The 18,761-nt window shown below is 27.4% G+C and overlaps 2 protein-coding genes across 8 annotated transcripts in view; both read right to left on the bottom strand.

The window, feature by feature from the left end:
• LOC119678924 (serrate RNA effector molecule homolog) overlaps positions 1-4,794 on the bottom strand; it is a 7,886-nt gene extending 3,092 nt beyond the window's left edge. For 2 of the 4 annotated variants that reach the window (XM_038091024.1, XM_038091023.1), the window contains exons 1-6: positions 4,320-4,336; positions 4,071-4,213; positions 3,852-4,012; positions 3,436-3,718; positions 1,854-1,920; positions 1,478-1,787 (exon numbers count right to left, since the gene is read on the bottom strand). In XM_038091024.1, coding sequence (XP_037946952.1) covers positions 1,478-1,787; positions 1,854-1,920; positions 3,436-3,718; positions 3,852-4,012; positions 4,071-4,213; positions 4,320-4,331 — 976 coding nt within the window. In that variant the 5' untranslated portion in view covers positions 4,332-4,336. Of the gene's footprint in view, positions 1-1,477; positions 1,788-1,853; positions 1,921-2,920; positions 3,232-3,435; positions 3,719-3,851; positions 4,013-4,070; positions 4,214-4,319; positions 4,338-4,597 lie in introns of those variants that run through there. The other 2 variants (XR_005252374.1, XM_038091025.1) reach the window with 2 other exon arrangements.
• The window catches only part of LOC119678922 (nuclear pore complex protein DDB_G0274915-like), an 88,281-nt gene that overhangs the window by 31,726 nt on the left and 37,794 nt on the right, over positions 1-18,761 (bottom strand). The window lies entirely within an intron of this gene.

Raw genomic sequence — 18,761 nt, 5'->3', positions numbered from 1 at the left:
TTTTCGGTTGAGTTAGAAGCGTTTGTAATTTAGTTTCAAATGTTTTTATATAATCCTGTATATCGTTTGCATTAATCTTAGTTGGCGGTGGTCCACGTGCATGTATAATACCACAACGATTTGGCATTTCATCCTCATATGGATACTCACAGTGATTATAAAAATCAACCGAATGCACAACACGCAAATAAAGTATAAGATTATCCAAAACTGATAATAATTGTGGATCACGTTCAATAACTTCACCTTCATTATCTTTGGCATCACCTGATATGCCTAAAAGTTCATCTTCTTCCGCAGATGCTTCCTCAATTAGAAAATCAGTTATATTTTGTAGAACTGGATTATTCGATTTGAAACCATACGTTGATGAATCAGCATTACCATTGGATCTTGCATTATCATTGCCGTTTGCTTCTGCATTCAAATCACACTATAAAAAATATTTATCATAAATAAAAATTACAATTTAAAAAAAAAATTAAACCTTAAAGACTTACCCAAAGTCGATGCTTTTCATCTAAATTTAGTGCAATTTTCGCGCACATTTTAATATCAGAACGCACAACGGTTTTATGTGCAGTAATACCATTTACGGGTCGTACACGTCGACTTAGATCTCTATTGACTATTGCGCCCATTTCACATTCACGTAAGCGTACATTATTCAGATTCCAACATATTTCTTTTATATTAACATCACGTTGAAAAGTAATCCAACCGCGGCGATACCAACGCCTTTCTACAGATGGATCAGCAATAGCAACACGAAGAAAACCGCTATACCGTTGACAAATCGATTCAATTTCTGTTTTTGTTATAGCTGGAGCTAAGTTACGTAAAAATATTGAAGACGTGCGATGCAAGGCGCGTGGTTGTGGCCCGTCTTTTTCTTTGTCAAGATCAATAGTTTCTGGTAGATTACTGTCTTTATCAGCTGTAGATTCTTTTTCTTCTTCTTTCTTTTCATTCTCAATTTCCTTCTCTAACGCTTTCTCATTTTCAGAATCATTATTGATAGAAATATCCTGCAATTGTTCAACCTTGTCGTCATCATTAGTATCCATTGCCAATACAGCATCAATGTCTTTACTATCATCTTTTTTAACTTCAGAATCATCATCAATTTTGTCTTCAACACTTTCATTGAGTGTTTCTTCGGGTGAATTTAATTTAACTTCTTCTGTTGTTTGATTATCATTTTCATCATTTGGTGTATTTCGATCTTCTTCCTCATTTTTAACGCTTTCCAAATCATATTTATTTTCAGTTTTTTCATCTGCATCATCGTCATCACTAGAACTTTCCCTACTTGAATCAGAATCTGTTGATGAATCTGAACTTGAATCAGAACTTGCGCGTTTACGTTTATGAGATTTAATACGCTTTATTTTCTCAGGCAACTCTTTATGATCTACAGACTTTTTGTCGCTAGCATCATCATCGTCATCCTCGTCCCAATTATCCTCATCGGAACCCTGTTCTCTTCGCATTGGGCGAGGTGATATTATTTTAGCTGGCTCATAATCATCTTGTTTTTTTCCAACAGAAGTTATAATAACATCATCATCGTTTTCATCTTTTTTCTTATCTGCAACGAAACGATCTGGTAGTATTATCTCCTTTGGTTTTTCATCCAATATTTTCAAATCGTCCTCAGTGCCGCCTTCGAGTTTTATAACGACAGTATCAAGTAGACGTAATAATGGCTCAGTTTGATTTGTATCAACTGAAACTTTTTGTACCTGACCATCATCTAATAATTCTGTGAAAACTTCTACTCGTTTCTAAGGGAAATTTAAAGAATAGCATATGTTATTTATGGTTTACTAAAGTATATCAAAAAAATTTACCTTTAGAAAGTTTAATTGCTCTTCCTTTCGCTTTACACTTTCGATGGGATGATATTTGCTCTTAAACCTAAAGAAAAAAATATACATTTGAATTACATGTATAGATATTATGTGATAAATATAAATAAATCTTAACTCTGATCATTTAAGAAATATGAAATAAATTTTCTGTGAGTACTTTCGACAAGTTGTTATCAAGTTTGCAAATATTTTAATTGGTAAATGTGCATTTCTTTGAAATTGTTTTTAATTTTAAATAAAATAAATTCGATATTTCGAAGAATTGAATGGAAAATGAAATTTATTAGCTAAAGGTAGAAAAGTAATTTTAGTGAGAATGTTTAACACTTTCAAGACTAGGTTCAAACTATATACTGTCGATTAATTAGTTTAATAATAGTAATATGTCACTTATAGGGAATAAACGTTATTTCTATTGAACGTATTCAGTCTACATTTTGTATTTGATTTTGAAAAAAGTTTTTTAATAAACATTTTTGATCACAAATCATTTTGAAAGTATTGAGAAACTGGGCGCATTATGGAAATGTTTAACGTTTCTTATTATTTCTACTTCCAAAAGTGAAAAACTTTAACTCATCATTGATACCTTGTGTAAAAAATGCTGAAGAGCATAGCTATAGTATTGTAATTCTATTAAAACTTTTTTTTTGAAAGTATGTACATGAAAGTAAAAATAGTCAAATTTCCATAATTCGAACTTCTCGAGGATTTAGAAAGCGAATTACATACAATTACAAAAAAATTATTTAACTCGAAGTCTCTGTCTCTATAAGTCGAACCGTTTCTTTGCAAACTGATACTATATTACTATATAATTAATAAATAAGTATTTTAAATATATAATTTATTAATTTTAATATAAAAATATATGCTAACATTAACAACTTGGAAGTAATGAACAGCTCTGAGCAATAAATTATTTAAGCTAACTGAACTGGCTGCACTGCTGGATATATTTATAATAACACATATATTTTATGCTTGTTACAAATTTATTTTACATTACATATTTGTACTTTTAAAGTAAATTACCAAAATCTTACCTTCTTCACAATTATAAGTTTTAAAATTTTTTATCGTATTTGTAATTTAAAAGCGCAATAAACTTAAAACGCGAAATTAATTCAAACTAGCATTGGCATTGCTCGCCAAATGCAATTATTAAAAAAATATATATATTATCTGAGATATATATACATACATATGTATACACATATATGTATTATTCTACGCATATGATATAAAGTTTCAATCGAAAGACCATATCTTGTAGAAATGCGTTTGAACTCATTGTCACATCTGCTGCTAAATAAATGAAATCAGCAGCAAATTTAAAGTTCGCCATATAAAATTGCTGCAGAAGAAAACTTAATTATACCATTTAAAAAATTTTACAAAATTAGCTGTTATTTTATAATATAATATTAAATTTAAATAAAATAATTTAGTAAAAGAAAACTGAACTGTACTAAAGATATATAAAGTTTTTGCGATCATTTCAATGCATTATTTAATTAATTTAATTTAGCTTCTTTTCAGTTTGCAATACAATGCTTACCATTCTTCATCCTTATGTGTTACAAAAAATTCATTCAATTGTTGTCGTTTAAAGTCCAATTTATAGTCACTATATTTTCTTAGAACTTCGGAATCAGATATGCTGTCATCTTGTGTGTCAAGGAACTGTTTGAGTGTCAGCATTGCAGGTTGAGTTAATGTATCATTATTGCTTGTTTGATCACGTGATGGAACTGAAGCATGAGGTAAGTGTGCACCATACGCATTATGCATACTATGTGCATAATGTTCATTCCAAGCTTGCATCATGTACGGGTCATAACCTGTAAGATTCATATACATTTAATCAATATATTATAACTTATAACGTATATATTAATGACAAAGCAATATTCCTTTTAATACATTTGTATTTTTATATCGCTTAATTTAATTAATTTAAATTCCATTTCTTACCAGCATAACGTGGACGTATATCATCACCCCAATCAGAACGCATACGTTTCGCTGGTGGCATATCTCTGCCAGGTGAGCCGTACCTATCTCGCCCTCCTCTATAATCACGATATTCTGGCCTGGCTCTACCACCGCCTCCACCTCCTCCTCTAAAAGGATTTCTAAACACAACAAAATTTATTATATGAAAGAAATAATTTAATTTATTGTGTTACAAACCTTTCGGGCCAGTCATCACGTGAATTACTACCGGCAGTTCGGCGTTCATCACGTCGTTCAGAGCGATAACTATCACCAGAGCTACGCTCTCCACGGAATTTATCCCTGCGTTTACGATCGTATTCATCATCTGAATCGGCCATCTATAATTTTATAACATAAATAATTAAATTTAATATCAACACATTTACTTTTTTATGACGTAGCGTTTTAGAATTTTCAGTGAAAGCGATATTAAAACAACATAACCTCAAATATCATTTAATACACAGTCATTATATTGCAAAATTACATTAAGTTATATAAATTTTATAACAATTAAATTATATTTTATTTGAAACCGTTTAGAAAACCTTTGCAAGCGTCACTCTAACACCACAAAGTATCAGGCGCAAAAAATCGATTGCTTTTGTATATTACGTAGACAAAATGTTGAATTCATTTTAACTTTTACATTTAATAATTGATTTAAGTTTAAGATTTTTTTCATAAATTTGGGATAATAAACACACTATTATTAATAATACCTTTTAATCTTTTTAAAATCCGCTTTAAGCACAAAATTTATACCGACTTATTTCCACAGCAAACGCTTCATTAAATCTGTTTCAGTACTAAGTAATTATTACCAAGCGTACAAATATTTGTATAAAATTATTTGGAGAGTTTATGGAGAGTAGCGAAATGTGCTTGTTACCTGAGTGGAATATTGACGCGAATATTAATAGCAATTTACACATATTAATATCAATGTCAAATTTTAAAATTAATTTTAAGAATTTTAACACTCAAGAAATAAAAGGGCGGAGCACTCCGCACAGGTAAAAATTTCAATAACAATAATGTTTAAGTAAATATATGTCATAACTGAATTATCATTTACATTATAATTCTGACTGTCATATTAACTTCATTTGTATTTAAAAGAACAAAATAATTAATTAAATAAATTCAATATTTAATATAACTTCATTTATAATCTGCCACGGTTCTTTAAAGCCTGTTACTAACATATATTTCGTAGAAAATATTAATATGAAACTTTATAAAAAATATTTCGGCATTTTTATATAGAGTTGTTATATGTCAATTATTTTCTGCGAAAAATATGTTAGTAATATGCTTTAGAGGAAATTATACAAAATGAAGTTAATTAGGCATTATAAATAATAAATACAAATAAATATTGTTCGTACTGGGTTTAGCGATTAAATAATTTAATAATACTGTACTCATTTTACTAAACCCGATTTTATTATAACTATGATATTGTATATAGAAATAACCACATATGTAAAATACTTTATCAATAGGTACTTTTCGACCAAGCTCGGTGAAATTTTGTTGTGTTATCAAGTCTTATAATAGTATTTAAACAAAGCTAATCCCTCAGTAAAGTAAAAATATTATATCTACATTTGATCATGTGAAATGACAACATTACCGTGTTAGCGAAATACTGATACATCAAGTTTAATAATTAATTAAGTTGATGTGTTAAAACAACACTAGCTTGAGATTTAAAATATTAAATTGAAATTCAATTTAAATTAATATAATATATCACTCAGAATTTTACCGATTGCCAGGTTACTAAGCTGGAACTAAATACCTCTACTTTTAGGGTAGGTATACTATACATGTTAAAATATATATTATAAATATATTATCGCAATTAAAAACATGACATATATGTAAACTTATCTTTAAAATTTAATTTACATTTTTAGTATAATTTAATCTACTTTATTAGTAACAAATTTCTATATTATAAAATTTCTATAACTTTTAAAATTCAATATAATATTTATAACTTTTTAAAAATGACTAATATTACAATATTAAAAAATATGTATATTAATTAAATATTATTCAAATTTTTGTTCAGTCAATTAAAATTAAAATGCATTAAATAATATATAAAAATGAAACATGAATATTATAGTAGTCTAATGCGTTGTATATTATTATATTAAATATTTTATTTATAGTGTTCAGGAACTACCTTAATTGTAATTATTTTTTTCTTTCTTTCTTTTTAAAACATATGCCAATGATGTTGTTTTACCGTAGATGCTTATTTTATTCCATATAAGAACCTTTAGATTGTATTTTAAAATTTTATTACGGTTAATATTTTCTTTTATGATAAATTGTCATAAATAAAATATATTAACCAAATAAAAACCTACACATATTTTTTAATTCGTTTGCGTGATGATCAAATTTGATGTCCAAATTTTTTAAATCCGCTTTAGAATTTATGTGATTTAGCTTTCTAGTTGTCATACTAAGTTTTTAATATTAGTAACAATATTAAAAGAAGAATTTATTAATAAATATGATTTTTAATATATTTTCAAAAATATGGCCATTTAATATAATATATATTTAATATATATATTCAGGAAACTTTTAATCATATAAGTATTTATATTATATAGCCATTAATTAATGAACTAGTTTATATTGCAGTATTTTAATTCTTTTTCATTTAAAAACCTAATTGTTTACACCACAGCTTTTGAATTATCTCCGTTTGTGGAGATATTCAAAAACGCGGCACCCAGCAGGCATGGTGTCTTATTAAATATTAAGATCTTTAAATGCATGCATCAGACATTTCAATGATATATAAAAATATATATTTTTATATTTAAAAGTATAATAAATTATTATTACGACCAAAATTCAATTAGATTTTTTATTATTTCTTGTTAAAAAAAACATTAATAATTTTATTTGTTAATGAACGACCTAAGCCCAGTAACAATTAAAAAAGTGAATTTATAATTATAAATAAAATTTGATCAAAGACTATAGTTCTTTTTATAAAAAAAGTTAACTAATCTATCTCTCCAAAGAACTTTTCCAAAAAATATTATAAATACAGATAGTAATTTAAAAAACTAATTTAAAATTATATATAAAACTTGTCCAAAAGACTAGAGTTGTCTTAACAAAAAAAGTTAACTTATCTATCTCTCCAAAGAACTTTTCCAAAGAAGTTGTAAATAGAGATAGTAATTTAAACCGGTTTTACTAATTCATTAAGTTTGGAAACTGAAAAAGAACATTTTTTTATTATGTATAATATCTGTTTACTATTTTATGTTTTATTAAATATTATTCATTAAATTGTTAGGTTTCAGATTATTTCAAATAAATATATTTTCTTGAGAATTACTTACCTAAAATTTTGTAAATGGTAGTCTTTTGTTAAAGATAAACAAAAAACAAAATTAGAGTTATATTTTATTAGGTTCATTATAAACAAAATTAACATTTACTCGAATTCGTAGTTTTTTATTCATTATCCATGCCGACTTAAGAAGATAATCGCCTGATGGTATTGTAACAGTAAGTTTTTCATGGCGAGGTATAAATTGACGCATAATTACTTCACCCTTAACAGGTAAAAGTTATTATATAAACAAATGAAAAGTAATTAAACATTTTTACCTGGTATGGACATGTGTGATTTATGTTTGTATAATCAGCAAACAGATTATAAAAAACAGATATTATTTTATTTTGTCTATGTCTTATAAACGCACAGGCATCCCAAGTAAAATTAATTCCAAACGGTGCAAAGTGATTATATTTTCGTAAAACTTCCACATTCACCTTAATTAAATAATAGTTTTGAAAATGTCAGTTAGATAATATCATAGATATATACGCGGATACTAACAAATATATCAGTTGCTGGCTTATATATATTTAAGTTAAAAGAAAACTCAGTAACGTCTCGTTTTACAGCTTTCAACCGACACATGGAGAATTCAGAAAAATTCTTATCCTCCGATATGCAGTGCACATTTGTCAGTTTAAAAATACCAGAAGATATCTAAGTATATAACATTAAAAAATATATTAAATAAAATCTTAATATGGTTAATAAAGGACTATTTATTATATAACTTACTTTAATGACAAATAATATTTCTATAAAAAAAATTATAATTCCACAATTTTTATGTTTGGAAAACATTGTAAGTAAAAGCTAAACTAAACATTATAACCGCTTTTAGTCCACACGACACCTTAGAACTTTCGACCGTAACGCAATTATTTTTTTAATTATATTTACGTATATTATTTAAGCGTTTAAAAATAAATTAAATATGTTATCGGATGCAAATTTGGCTAAGTATTTAATAATAATAACCATAAAACCTTTTGGTAGATGAATTGTCGAAAAGTCGACCATCCCGAATAAACCACGAGCTGTACGAGCTTTATCACGGCATTGATATTAGAATTGTCATAAATCATATTTTAAAAGATAAAAAGAATTTTTGAGAAAATTAATATAAAAGTATTTTTTACTAATAAGAAAGAAGTGAAGCCAAGTGGTCCTAACACTAATCAATGCAGTAAAGCATATTCTAAAGTTTCGGAAAAGTCGAGTTAAATGACACATTTAATAAAAAATACAAAATTATTTATTATTTATTTTTTAGTATTCAATACTTTTAGTAATTATTTCAAAACATTTTTAAATGGTTAATATATTTTTAATGCACATTTCAACTTAGCACATATATAGAAAAACAATTAAATGTTAATCAATATAGATCCATTATCTATATTACCATTTTTTTTTTTTGAAATTATAGATACATTCGCATTTTTCATCTTATATATAAATTATCAAATGTCGTTTTTTATTTATTTTTCATACGTTATATAAAAAACGTAAGATAATAAATTGTTTTTTCAAGACTACACGTTAGTTAAATAAATTAATTGAAGCCTTTAAAACTTTTCTTATTCTGATATTTGCAAGAATACAAAACTATAAATGATTACTTAAAATTTTGACTATCAAGATGAGAAGGGTTGTATTATCTATGGATTGAGATCATTTAAATATTTTGATATATTTCAATCTAACAAATATAGAAATATATTATAATCTCTTTTAAATTTCTATAAGATTTCTAATGAACAAACGATCAGAGATAAAATTAGGAGAATTAAGAGGTCAAATAAAAGAACTACCTTCGAACTAAAATTTAAACGCCATCTTATCTGCATTATTGCTAGTTGAACACATAATATCCTTAAGTTGTGTAAAATTGTTTATGGTTAAAGTTGTAAGCTTTCATAAGGTAAGATATTTTCCTGATGAGATCCATTTTCAGGACAGATATCTTATAAGGATTCCTGTTACGTATTTCTAATATTTTCTATTTTTAATTTAAATTTTTCTTACATAAAAAAATGGACTATCTTTATAAAATATAGATTTCCTTGTTAACCCAAAGACATACCTTTGATATACCATACAAAAATGTTTTCCTTGTATCCTTCGTTTCTTTTATTTTAACCGATGTATTTAATGTTGTAGGCTTGTTTTAAAAAAATAATATAAACAAATAATCTTTAAAAAGTTGTCTAAACTTCGTTTTACAGTAAAATAAACAAATATAATAATAAATATGTTGATTGTATGAACAATAGTTTTCCATATTAACATATAGGCAGTGGCGTAACTACAGGGAAGCGACTGGAAGCAACGCTTTCGGGCCCCCAAACTTAGGGGGCCCCATTATAAATTTATGCATTAATTATTAACATTAAAGAAATTACCAAAACAGGACAATTTTCTTAAAATAAATGAAAACAAAACTGAAGGAGTAAACGATTTAAATGATGCCTTTGCTAATTGTGATACACAGAATAAATTGAAACATTGTTTAGATACTGAAACAGACTTCAAACAGACGATACGAAAATCTTCACAAGCCTAATATACCTTTCTTACACTTTTTCGTGTAAAGGGTATAAAAAGATATTAGTAGGAGCTCCTTAATTATAATTCGCTTATGGGCCTAAAAAATGTAGTTACGCCACTGCATATAGGCTTACTTTTCATACACAAATTTTTTTTATCTATATCCTTTTATCTATATCCTTTGATTTCAAATAATTTTTTTTTGTGGTACAATAAGATTTATTAATATGTTTAAAATTAATCATCATCATCATTCGTGACTATACAGTTTATGTGGGACCTAAGTCTGTTTAACAACAGTCTTCCATTCTTCTCTGTTTTTTGTTTTTATTTTCCAATTTCTTATGCTCATTTCTTCTAAGTTCTACTGCACACTGTCTTTTCATCGTTTTCTTGGTCGCCCTCTTTTTTTGCTGGTTCCTACTTCGTTCTCATAACTCTTAAGCGGTACTCTCGTATCCGGTATTCTTATCACCTGTCCAACCCATCTTAATCGCTGCTTTTTCATAAATTTGTTGATTGCATCAACTTCAGCTAGCCGTTATTGCCCGTGGTTGTATCTTAAGCGATACATTCCGTTTTCGTTCCTGAGTAATTTCCTTTCAAACACTGCTATCTTGCTTGCTTCAAGTTTAAAATTAATAATATATATTAATATTCTAAAAAAAGGTTAGAATATTAGGTATTAATAGTCAAACTCCAAGTGACACCGGACTAAACTTCAAAAGTGACATACAAGTGTATAAAAACAACTTCGACAAATCCGGAAGAGGATAAATATATTTTTCGTATATATATGTTATTTTTATGATTCTTATAGTCAAAGTATTGTATATTTTCCAAATACATATGTATGTTTCATGTTTCAATATATGGTATTTGTAATTTATTATTGTTTCTATGTAATGTATACCTTAATATTAATTACAATGTGTTTATATGTATAGTTCCCCGATGATGACTATAGATTATAGTCAAAATATTGGGCAATAAAAATTATAAAACTATTATAAATAATAATTTTTTTTTAAAAAGATCATTATTTAATAACTGACCAATTAGCCCGTGAAATAATTACTTTTAAAAAATTTCTTTTGGTCATTAAAACATTTAATTATTAAAAAAAGGTTGTCTAAATTTAATCATACTAAAAAGAGAAATAATAATTTTAATAGATAGTATATTAACACTACATGAAAAATAGATTTCCCTATTAACTCATAGGCATATTTTTGATGCACAAAAATTTTTTCTATATTCTTCTTCCGTTCTTTATGTTTAAGTAATGTTTTTCTGTTACTATAAGATTTATTAATATGTTTAAAATTCATAATATATATTAATATTCTAAAAAAAGGTTGTCTAAATTTAATTATACAAAAAATGGGAACAAAAATTTTAATAAAATTAAGGTATTAAAAGTATGTTGAATAGATTTCCGTATTAACCCATAGACATAGTTATTGTGTGATTTATTTAAAAAATGATTTTACACTTAAGTGTTGAAATCTTCATTAAAGTAGACTATTCTAAGCTGATTAAGTAAACATATTTAAATGTTAACAAGTTTCTAATATGGTCAAAAATTAGAAAAAAATGCTGTCAGATATTTCGATGAGTACTTAAAAAATGCGAATTTCTGATATGAAATCAGTTTTGCAATCATCGCAGCAGCCGAAATTCTGCTCATCAGAAACAGCATTTCGAACAAAAACTCGTTACAAAAGTAACAAAAATAGCTGCGCCAAAAGATAAAATACTATCATTATACGAATTAATTTATATACAATTTATACAGACTTATATTTGCATATAATTTATTTTAGTATATATCAACTGAAAATTATAAATAAAAATGTTTGTTTCTAAACTTGTTCGATTGCGTGACATGAAGTCGCTTCAGGCATGTGATATGCCTTAAAGGTAGACTTATTCATCAAATTCATAAAAATATCAAAATTAAACAAAAAAAGCTTTTACAAATTTTATACAAAATTATTGACAAAATTGTCTTAAATTAATTTATTTTTTCAAACAACAAACTAAACTATTTGTAAAGATATGTATTAGCTTTAATCGTCTTAAATATTTATAATCTTTACGTTGATGACAATTAAACTGCCTACACGCTGCGCTGCTGGTGTAGTTTGAGTCCATAGTTAAGCGGCAGAAGAGAATAACCCAAGGAGACACGCTTTAAAAAAAATGGCAACAGCGAACCAAACAAACTTCCAACACACAAGTGTGCAATCATCATCAAAATAACACCAAAGCGGGTTACCTTCATCGATGCACATTTTTTTCCCAAAGCTCAAAAGCCAACACCAACATCACCGGCTCCGGCTCCACTTGTTTTGCTGCAATTCTGGTTATCAGCGTTGTCATCGCTGTTACGTGCTTTACTTGGAGATGAGCTGCAGAGATGAGCATGTGCAACCTTACGCATCTCTTTTTGGGTTTATTTGCATTTATTGCAAAAAAGTGTAAGCAAAAGTGTCAAAAAAAATTAAAAAAAAAATCGTAAGAAATCCAACGCTTTACCCTGACCTTAACACACATTCCCAAAGTGATCATCACAATTTCAGTTTTTGTGTGTTCGATTTTGAAGACTTTTATTATTAACCATAATGTGGAGAAATAAAAAATTATGACATAAAAAGCGAACAACAAAAACAAAAGTCCAAAGTGGCCACAACCAGCCACAACAAGCAATCACAACATTCATTAACCACTGCCAACGGCAGCAGCTCCAAAGTATCATCCACGGCAACAGCGTCGATGACAACGCCATTATCTTGGCTTACTGGGTTAATTTGCATAGAAATCTATATTAAAGAGCTCAACGCTGAGAGCCATTCAAATTATTTGGATGGTTATCAAAATGCTTAGAGTTTATGGTGAAAAAATAGCATGGAGAATGGAAGTGGCGATCTTATCGCATATTTCAATAAGATAAGCGGTATAATTATGGTCAATCTGTAAACAGAAGCAAATTTCGAGACAAGCAATAATATTGAAGAAATTTAAAATGTGCGAGAGTATCGAGAGAATTTTAGTTGAACAGTAGTCAAAAATCAAGAACAAACATTGCCTACCGAATATTAATTTTCGATTTCAACGATTTCTAAAAAATGCAGTTTTACTGGATTTTAAGATATTATTCTAATTGATCCATAATAATTACTTTAAGATGTTAATTTAGCACGGATATGTTAATATTTGTGGTTTCCTAATTTTTATTTAATATTTAATTTTTTTTTAATAAGAATCATATGGAATTGAATATAGCATAACTGAGAATAGGACTTTTTAAAATTTTTACACTTTAAAATATTTGGCAAATCATTATATATATATTATAAATGGAAAAAATTAATTTTAATTAAAAAACAAAACATGAGTACTATGCGAAGAGGGGAAGATATATATCGCATACGTATTATTTTAAAATTTAAAAATTTAAATAAATAAGATTATATCATTTTGGGCAAAATTTAGCTTCATACATTAATATATTATCTTTCAGTTCCAATCCTCACTTCACAAATAAATAATGCTCAACATATGATTAAATTACATTTGCTCACTACAGTAGTTGACGACTCTAACTATAATCCAATTATAGGGAACACAGTAGCTAGTATAGTCTAATCATCTATGGAACATAAGGCTGATGTATATATAAGATCGTGTCATTTTGGGCAATATTTAGCTTCATACATTAATATATTATCTTTCAGTTCCAATCCTCACTTCACAAATAAATAATGCTCAACATACGATTAAACTACATTCGCAGCTGCAGTAGTTGGCGATTCCAATTAGTCGAATTATATGGAACACAGTTGCTAGTGTAGTCTTATCTTGTGTTGGACATAAGGCTGTGATAAATTTGTCAGAAAATATTGGAAATAAGCAAAATGGAGCTCAAACACCTAGACTTATATTATGATCCTTATTTTGTTCATTCAACTTCATTACAAGTAATTTTGATTAAGAACCAAAGATTCCATTATTTTTTTTTGTATTTCTTATAGATCGATTTGCAAAACATTTAAAAAAATTTATGTTTTTGTGAAAGGAGTAGGAGTCATTGTTATATTAAGGTTTATCAGCGAGCAGTAGTCACTGATTGGTAGATCTGGAGAATTTGTTGAGTGAAAGAGCAATACAAAATGCATTTCGTATATTTAACGTTTTGTTATTATTGACTATTACTGTAAAATATCTTGAAAAATAGCTACTTTCTTTGAGATATCGTTTAAACGCATCAAAAGCCGTATATAATATTTGCTTATGATGATTTTTCTTTTCTGAAGCAACGTATTGTTCTTCACACATCTGTTCCGTTTGACTACTGTGAAACTGTCTTTGATAGCTTCAATTGGCTTTTGTGAATTCCAGTCTTTCGTTTATGAATTGTGATAGAACTATGTCTCATTAATGTTTATAAATCGCGTGAAAGAATCTTTCTTGTTTCTTTTAAATATGACTACTCTGTCAGCAGCCAATTAAATACAAAAAAGTTAATTGGAAATATAATGTAGAAAATTGAAGCAGAGAATACATATATTGAAAGGTAAGTCAGACTTAACATTAAAATCGATATAATCGTTATAACTTCATTAATTTATTGGTCCCAAAATTTTTTTTATTATCTATACTATGATCGTTTAATAAATAACTACTTTGATAAAATATGTAATCAAAATAAATTTAGAATGTAGTATATATAAGGTAGTCAGTACACAGATTAAAAGACAAAAGTATAAATGATTAGAACACAGCTTAAGACACCTTGCGGAACACTATAGCCTGCATATCAGGACTCCAACTTCTAGAGTAGCGGTTCTTAATCTTTGCAGTTTAAGAATTTACTCTAAAACTTAGAGAACTGATTCTTAATCTTTAATTTGTGAAGTATTGGAGTTCCGTAAAGCACTTCAAACATTTGAAAAAATTAAGTACACAATGTCGAAAAAGAATGTAACAAAAGTAGTTTTATGGAAATGATATATACAAAAAGGAAACGCATATATACACCTTTCTAGCAATAGAAAAAAAAATTTAACAAGATCTCAATATTCCCAATATTCCTGATATACATAAAAAAATATTTCATATAAATAAATACTACATGTGAGGGAATATGATTAGATAAGAAATTTGTTTATATATTCAAACTTTTTCATCCTTAGAAACTTATAGTGAACTCTGCAGTTCCCTGTGGTCTTAAATTTTAAAAGGTTGGCGACTACTGTTTTAAGAATTAATAAAGCTACTACGCAACAAAATATCGAACTTGAGTACTTCCAGTCTTCAAACTACTACTTTAGATTATCAGCGAAAGCCTTTAATAAATTATACTTTAATAAATTATCATCGTGTTATAAAATTTTTTATGTAAAATATATATGTATATTAATTCTGCTTATCATTTGTGTTTACATTGTAATAATAATTTACATATACTAATAATACGAAATCTTCTTATTTATCAGGAAATTAGTACTTAGTACTTAGATTTATATAATAATATAAATCTGAGTTCATTTTATTTCCCATGAATTTAATTTTGCGGAACTAATCTCGTTGAAAAACTGTAAATAACTTTAAAATTGTAATTAAAATCAACGAATATTAAATAATATAATTTAATCTGTTAAATATATATACGTTTAAAATAATCAACTTCAATTATCTATGCATAATGAAAAATCGCTATTATAGAAAATTATATTTTTCGGATTTCGTAAATATCTGATTATAAATTGCTATTTTATTGCTATTCTATTGATAACTCATTAATGTAAAATTCCCATAATTTTGAATGTAAATTTAAAACATTTTTTTTGAAATTTTCTCATACATTGTTTTGCAATTACATTGTAGGCTCAATTTAAAACAAATATACGACTATATTTATATTGGGAAATATTTTAAGAGAACGTAACAAAGTAACAACAATTTGAACTAATTACCATAATAATTATTTGAGATAATTTAAGCAACCTATTGGACTCGGGAATAATATGGAATTCATTAAATCCAAACGTAAGCCTCTTTTTTTACGGTCAACACTATAGTAGAATCCGAAATCAGCATGAAAAAAACTGTAGAAGATGAAATAAATTATTTAAAAAATTCTTTTATATTATTAAAACTTTTATTTATCAAAAAATAAAAAGAAATAACAAAATAATTTACACCACACCCGGATATCTAATGCCAAGGTGCAAGTGCGAACACCAAAACCACAAAATTAAATTCAACAATTAATACAACTTTTAATCGACAATAAGCGAATGTTTTTATTTATAAAACAAATATGAATAATAAAAAAACTTACATAATAAATAATCACAGAAACCAAGATATCTTAGCCAAAGTTATATTTTGAGTAAATTCCGTCTGTCTTCTGAACACGACTCTCAATGAACCAAAAGACTAAGCCTTTTAATTCAGCTTACATATTAAAATAAAATGTTAAATATTAATTTTTGTATTATTTCATGGAATATTTTATAGAACGGAACTAAGAAAAGAGAAATGAATTGTTTAGTTTATTTTTGAAAGATAGATTATACGTAAACCGGGATATAAAATCTATTTTTGCTCCTATATACTATGAGTAATAGCATTACAATTTATTTTTGATAATCAATTATATAATTAAGAAAATCTTTCATCAGCTAGTTCTGTTTAATGTCTTTCCTTATGATTAGATTTTAGGGATCCCACCTATTATTAAAATATCAACAGTAATCCATGTAATAACAGCTGTTAGTTGAAGATATAAAGTAAAAATAAAATTAAGTAACAAAATAGTTCAGTGACTAAGCCAAAAATTATATTTTGTTTAATAGATCAATAGATTATTATTATTGAAATGTTTAGAAATAACATTTATGAGCTTAGTGTAAACAAAAGATTTTTCCAATTACTACGAAGGCGCGCTATTGCCTATAGCTCACTAAATGATTTGCTCGTTTCATTACTGATACTTCTTATCCATGTTGTCTTCAGTCGTCCGCGATTTGTTCTTCCCTGTAGATTCCACACGAGTGCAGTATGAACAATTTCGGTGTTTGGTTTGCAGAGAGTATATCCCAGCCATCCGTATTTCCTCTGAATTATTTTTTTATCATTTGGCTGTTGGTTAGGTACTAACGTTTGCAACTTATTAGTGATAACTGTGGTCTCATACCAAGTTTCAGATCCATAAAGCAAAACAGATTTAACGCAGATAAATCTGTTTGGATTAACAGAAGAAACATTGAAGAAGAAACATTAATTAAAACTACACCATATGTTGTGATATAATGTATGAAGTCACTTCAAAACTTAAATCACTCTTCTAATACCTTCCTAAATCACATTGCATACCCTTTAATTCGCATTTATATATTATCTACAAGTGTTCTAATGTCCGTTTAAATATATCGCCAAAGGGACATGCGGGAAGTGTGGCCAAAGTCATATTGCATAATGAGAAGTCTGTCTATGAGTTCTTGATTACTCTTCTCGCTCAACAATATATTATATTGTCATATTGTTCGTAACAGGCAACCAAAATCTATTACGCCCCACCCTGTACTATTTTGTGATATAACTGGTAGCAAGCGTGTTTTCATTTACGATGTCCCATCAAAGGTGAAATCTAGTACCACGGAATCCAGATGCACGTACTTTTGTTTGTCTTGCACTCTTAATTGACTCCGTAAGGAAGTGTTGTGGTGATTATGGTTAGTACATAAAGTTATACAGGGAGGATATTAGCATTAACGTTTTCACTCAATGAAGACTTGCATTTTTTCAATCGAATGCTGTAATCAAATGAACAGAAGATTTTAAAATGGTTCCCGCTCTTTGACGAGAAGAAAATTATATATAAAGATATACGCAATTTTATCATTGTAAAATATTTTTTTAAATGTAGTTTTTTGTCTTCTTCTTCTTCTTATTTCGCACTACATCCCAGTGTGAACATTGGCCTCCTTCACAACCTGCCTCCATCTGCTTCGATCTTGTGCAATTTTTTTTTTCAATTCAGAACTCCGAACTTTCTGGAATCCTCCTACACGTTTTCCTTCCATCTCAGCTTCAATCTGCTTCTATATCTTGTTGACATCGGACTAGCATTAAATATATTGGCAGAATGTCTTTCAGGTGACATTCTTACATCGTAAGTTGCCCATTGCAGTCTTTGTGCTTTGACAAATCTTACTATATTTTCATGTTTAAGCAGGTTAACAATTTCGTTGTTTGTTCGTCTTCTGAATGTGTTATCGTCCATTCTAATAGGTCCATATACTTGGCGAACTATCTTTCTTTCAAAAATCTGCAGCGCTTCTTCGTCCGCCCTTATCATTGTCCAGCATTCCGAGTCATAAGTTGCAATCGGTCTTATTTTCGTTCTACATATTCGAAGTTTACTTTCTTTAGATAGTAGTCTGGATTTCATAAGGTCTATGTATGTATAGAAGCTTCTATTTACCACTTGTATTCTGACATTTATAGCAATTGAAGTTTTCTGTCAATTTTTTGAAATCGTTGTAAGGTTTTAAGGATAAATAAAAATTTTTTTACTTGTTAGAACTAGTCGAAAAACAAAGTGGTTCTAAATTTTGAAAGTTTATTTTAATGTATAAATATAATATATAAAAAAATAAAATCATATTATAATTTATGTGCATTAATTAAATACTTGTAAGTATTTAAAATTAATTATTAAATATTTTATTATAAATAATTAATTATTTGTAACATTCATATTAGATTACTTTAAAAACAAACAAACCCATCTACTTGAAAAATGTTGTCATTTAATTTTATTGGCACAAACCTATTGAATCAATTTTTAAAATACCTATAAATGTGTTAAACAAATAATTATTTATGGTAAAATCATTAAAATTTTTATTTATAAAGCAAATAATTTAATCTTT

Source organism: Teleopsis dalmanni, chromosome 2 (assembly GCF_002237135.1).
Source record: "Teleopsis dalmanni isolate 2A chromosome 2, ASM223713v2, whole genome shotgun sequence".
NCBI lineage: Eukaryota > Metazoa > Arthropoda > Insecta > Diptera > Diopsidae > Teleopsis > Teleopsis dalmanni.
This window is presented reverse-complemented; position numbering and strand designations above follow the sequence as displayed.